At 34.9% G+C, this 5,673-nt stretch overlaps 1 protein-coding gene across 1 annotated transcript; it reads left to right on the top strand.

The window, feature by feature from the left end:
* The first annotated feature begins 2,781 nt into the window (after positions 1 to 2,781).
* LOC115884519 lies at positions 2,782 to 4,206 on the top strand. The gene has a single exon (XM_030903123.1). The coding sequence runs from the start codon at positions 2,782 to 2,784 to the stop codon at positions 4,204 to 4,206; it is 1,425 nt and encodes a 474-aa protein (XP_030758983.1).
* Positions 4,207 to 5,673: the final 1,467 nt, after the last annotated feature.

The raw sequence follows: 5,673 nt of genomic DNA, 5'->3' as shown, positions 1-5,673 counted from the left end.
GGTTTTAAAGTTTTGTTTAAGGCGTGATGGCTGCTTCCTGGCTTTGAAGATTTTGTTCTGAGAATGTCCTTGATTCAGAGGACTCCAATAATTTCCATTTTCCTCAAATTCTTTGTCAAATATTTCTAGATTTGTGTATTCCAAATACCAAGGTGGAACTTTGTAGGGTACCTACTTTTAAAACCTGATATGATCTTATAACTTTATCTCTCAAGGAAGTAAAAAGTTTTTTGTTGGTAATTTTTTGTTTTTCACTGAGCGATGTATATGTTGGAGGCAGATGCCGAATTCGGCCTATGTCCGAAATAATTAGACATATGGCGATTTGTCCATACTAAACTTGCCAGATGCGTGCAACTTCGTGGTTATAAATAGTCTTTATATAACTTCTTTGCGAAGGGAGTTAAGCTTGATTTTCATGCATCCGTTGTCCAACGATACGTTGATACGTTATTAATTTTATTGGTATAATTTAGAGACTTTGATTGGTTAGAAAATAACGCAGTTTTTGATAAATTTATTGCATTTTCATGCCTCCGTTTATCGGATATACGTTGGTGTTATTTTATATTTTCGTTTCCATAACGATTTTGCTATTTTACTTATATTTTTATTAAGGTTAGATTAAATTTGTTAAAAAAGTGTCAAAACGTCCGTTATCGTATGAACGGATCCGTTGTCGGGCTGAAGTAAAATATATACGGATGAAAAGTGGCGCGAAAACGCTATGACCAATCAGAGCACCGTCGGACCATCGTATCAACGTATAACGGATGCATGAAAATCAAGCATAATATTTTTTTGGTATAATATAACAACAAAAGATTAACACCCTCCGCATAGAAGTTGAAACCAATGCAATCAAAACTTTTCCGCGTAACTTTGTGGATATAGGTAGGTATATTTAATTATAATCGCCATATGTCTAATTATTTCGGACATAGGTCAAATTCGGCATCTGCCTCCAACATATATACAAATTGCACTAATTTAACAAAAGTATTAAAGTGCTGCAATAAATTTGCTTTGACTTTATTTTTAATTGTATCATTTTCAGGTCTTTATTTTTTAAGAACGCGCTTTGATTTGTTTCTTTCCAGATTTGTTAAACTTAATAGCTTCGCAAGGATCTCTTCCCAATAATCAGCCATAAATTATACAAAAGTGAGAAAATAATTTACAAAAACAAAAAAAAGTAACAAAATGTCCGTTATTTACTACAAAAAAACTTTTCTTCTAACCATAATAAGATATAATAATTAACTAATTTTAATAAGTTCATGCAATTTCATATAAAAAAAACAGCACTGTTCATCAAAAAGTACTGCTCGCACTAAACATCTTCTGTTTGGTTTCGAAGGGCCATGCTTCTTGATTAGTTTGTTCTGAGCCCCGTTCGGTAATTTTTATGTAGTTTCAGTAGATGTAATATCACCATAACTGCTACTGCAATGTACAGGGTGAGTCAAAGATAGAGTAAAGTCCATTATCTGATTTGTTTCGAGGTTTACAAAAAAATGTTGAATATAATAAGGAAGATTAAGACACACATTTTAAAATTATTATGGAGTATACAAACGGTGCTTCAAAAAAGTGTGGCGGATATAACATGTTGTTTTAAAAGCAACACCCTATTTTTTATTTTATTTTTAGATTCTGTGTAAAATTCCATAACTTTTTTTCTATATAATTTTATATACCTAAAACTAATAGATTTTGTAATATTTAAATTTGTTTAAATAAATGTTAAATTGCAGTGTGGTAAAAAATTGTCAGTGGTGCCATTGTTTCTGAAGTTGGAGTACCAAAATTTGGTAAGAGAGTTTTATAGAGATAAAAAAAAGATATGTTTAAAGATATTTTAGTTAAATGATACAGGGTGTTCAAAATATATTTATGAATTTCAACTACTTAAAATTAAAAAAAATCAATTTTTTTTAAATGGTACACCCTATATATTATCATTTTTTATGAGAGATTTTACAAAACTCTTCAACTTTTATTAAGTATCATATACCTATTTTTAATAATTTGCGATTTATTTCAATTTTTTCGATTTTTATCCATATTTTTAATACAATAAAATGATTACCCTATAACATCATAGTTGCCATGACAAAACAAAAAAAAAATATATTACTTTTCTTTAACTAGTAGTTTAATAATTAGTTAAAATTAATTAACTGTGAATTTCTTGGTGTATTTGTATATTATAAAAGATGATCTGATTTGAATGAAAAATGCTAGATTACCTAAGGGTTGACGACTACTGATATAGGAATTAGGAATTTTCTTCGACATACAGTAAAGTTTTTTTTCTCGTAGTAATTCTGGTTTCTAATTCATTTCATAAAGCCAATATTACTACTGCCGCGAAATCATCCCATTACACATTGAAAATCATATAATATAATATGAAAATGTTTTCTTGATGATCTACACATCTATTCTTTATAGTACTTAACGTACTATATGATATAGTACTAAACCAAAAAATCTGTTTTTCTTGGCTTGTTCGTGTTTATCAGTCACATTGACTAATTCATTTTCAGGAGAATCTGTAACTATTATCTCTACCATTTATACTTATTACAACAAATTAAACTAAAATTCAAGTTTTGTTCTTAACTTGCTTAACAGACATAATATGCAATTTTGATAATTATTACTTTTGTTATGGCAACTATGATGTTATAGCGTAACTGTATTAAAAATATGGATAAAAATATAAAATAAATGGAATAAATCGCAAACTATTAATTATTATTATTAAATTATGCCATGCTGCATCGCTCGACCCGCAGATTAAAAAGGAGCGCGCTTGCTGCCGGAGAAGGAGGGGCACCTGGACAGCAGGCGAAAAGTGAGCTACAGACGGACCTCCCAGAAACTCACGATACAAGACGTACGTGGACGACGCAACAGTGTCGTGAAATCTATCGATGTTACTTCAGAGCGAACCCAGAAAAACGGGGATATCAGAAACGCATGTACGAACTTTGGAAAGAAAAGTACCCAGAATGTGATGTGCCAGAAAGAAGATTCGCGGGCCAATTCCAAAATCTAAAAAAATCAAAAATGTTTACGGAAGTAGAAGTGGAAGAATTAAAACGAGACACCCAACGCGACCAAGGAAGAAATGAGGAAGAAGCTCAGGTAGAGGAACAACCCAAAGAACAAGTAGCGGCAACTAAGAACGCAGAAGCTAATGACCACACCCCTGAAGTTATTCACACCCTAAAACCTAGTCAGTTAGAACTCAGAAGCAAAATTCTAATAGAACTCAAGAACAACAATGAAAGGATAAGACTCCCTCCGCTGAAGAAGACGAAAAGAAATGATTTAATCAGAATTCTTCGAGATATTAATACAGTAATAGATACAATCCATACCGAAAGTCTAACAGAAACCAACAAGCTTATGTACAGTACCGCAGTGGTAGCTACGAGAGAATTGGGATACGACATCTCACCAGAACGAAAACAGCAAAAACAACCTAAATGGAAAATAAGACTCAAATGGAAACTGGGCCAACTCAGAGCAGACTTAAGTTGCATTAAAAAGTGGAAAGACGGAAAACTGAATGACCAAAGGAAAAAAGATTACCTATGGCACAAATATAAAATGGCGGAAAAGCGCATACCCACAGTAATGGAAGAACTTAAGCAGCGCATAATGGCAACAGCAAACAAGATCGAAAGATACGAGCGACGAATTGTCCAGTATAGACAGAATCAGCTTTTTAAAACAGACCAAAAAAGATTTTACAAGTCATTAGAAAACTCCAACACAGGCAAACAAAACCTGCCAGACAAAGAAGCCACATACGGGTTCTGGAGAGACATATGGGATAACAGCACTAAACACAACGCAGAAGCAAAATGGATTAAGGACACCAAAAAACAAATGAAAACCCCAAAAATGCCAGAGTTCCAGATCACCACAGAACTAGTTAAGAAGCAGGCTAGAAAATCTAAGAACTGGAGCACCCCAGGACCAGATGAAATACATGGCTACTGGCTCAAGCACCTAACAAAACTACATGAAAGACTTGCCGGACAATTCAACACTGTATTGGACGACCCAACAGACTACCAATGGCTAACCTTAGGAAAAACGTTTCTTATCATGAAAGATCCCCAAAAGGTGCAATTCCAAGCAATTACAGACCAATCACGTGTCTTCCAACGACATTTAAAGTGCTGACGGGTATATTAGGAGAGGCAATATATGCACACCTAACAACAAACAACCTATACCCAGTGGAACAAAAAGGAAGCTGTAAACAAACCAGAGGTACAAAGGATCAACTATTAATCGACAAGATGGTATTAAAAAACTGCAGAAGAAAGCAAACAAACCTGCATATGGCTTGGATAGATTATAGAAAAGCTTTCGATTCTCTACCGCATAGCTGGATCCGGGAATGCCTGAATATTTACGGTATTAGTAATAAAGTAACAACGTTTATATCCAAGGGCATGGACTCATGGAGAACCAATCTGTATGTTGGAGGACAGGACTATGGCCAGTTAAAGATCAAAAGAGGAATTTTCCAAGGAGATTCTCTCTCTCCGCTGCTTTTCACGACGGCTCTTTTCCCTTTGACAACAATGCTCAACAAATCCAAGGTGGGCTATCAGGTATCAGGGCGAGCTGGAAAGATCAACCACCTCCTATACATGGATGATCTCAAGCTGTACGCTGGAACTCGAGGAGGCATTGAATCGCTGCTGAACACGGTCCGGATATTCAGCGAGGACATTGGAATGCAGTTTGGATTAGACAAATGTGCGACAATGGCTTTACGAAGAGGAAAGCTCATAGAATCAGAGGGAATCGAGTTCGAGAATGGAGACATAATCAAGAACCTAGGCCCAGACCATAAATACCGATACTTGGGAATTCTCGAAGCGGCCGATCTCTTGCACGAAGAGGTTAAAGCATCTAGTCGCCAAGAATATCTGAAAAGGGTTAGAAAAATATTAAAAACCAAATTGAATGGAGGAAATAGTATCAAAGCCATAAACACTTGGGCAGTTCCGGTCATAAGATATACTGCAGGAATAATAAATTGGACACAAGCAGAACTTGAAGAACTTGATAAAAGAACAAGAAAAATCATGACAATGCACCAAGCATTGCATCCCAAGAGTGATATCGACAGGCTTTACATTTCGCGACGAATAGGAGGAAGAGGACTTGTCCAAGTGTTATAAACTGTGGAGGAGGAGAAAATAAGCCTAAGCCAATATCTCAAAACAAGTCGTGAGAAACTAATCCGTGAGATATTAAAAGAAAATATCTTAAATGTAAAAAGAGGACAACAAGAAAATATACAAACAAAAGATTATATCAGCTAGAATAGCAAACTGGAATAATAAACCCCTCCACGGTAGTTACGCAAGAAATATTAAAGAAAACGCAGATGATAAAAAATCATACCAATGGATATCGAATGGGACAACCCGTAAAGAAATAAAAGCAGCCATCTTTGCAGCACAAGATCAAGCCTTCACAACAAATGCAATTAAATACAGAGTACACAAAACGACAGATGATCCAAAATGTAGACTCTGTAAAGATAAAGATGAGACCATTGACCACCTAGTGTCAGGATGCAGTAAGATCGCACAAACGGAATATAAGAAAAGACACGATAACGTAGCCAGC

This window comes from Sitophilus oryzae, unplaced genomic scaffold (assembly GCF_002938485.1).
Source record: "Sitophilus oryzae breed Bouriz unplaced genomic scaffold, Soryzae_2.0 scaffold_296_pilon_pilon, whole genome shotgun sequence".
Classification (NCBI taxonomy): Eukaryota; Metazoa; Arthropoda; class Insecta; order Coleoptera; family Curculionidae; genus Sitophilus; species Sitophilus oryzae.
The sequence above is the reverse complement of the archived record's forward strand: the minus strand, read 5'-3'. Positions and strand labels throughout refer to the sequence as shown.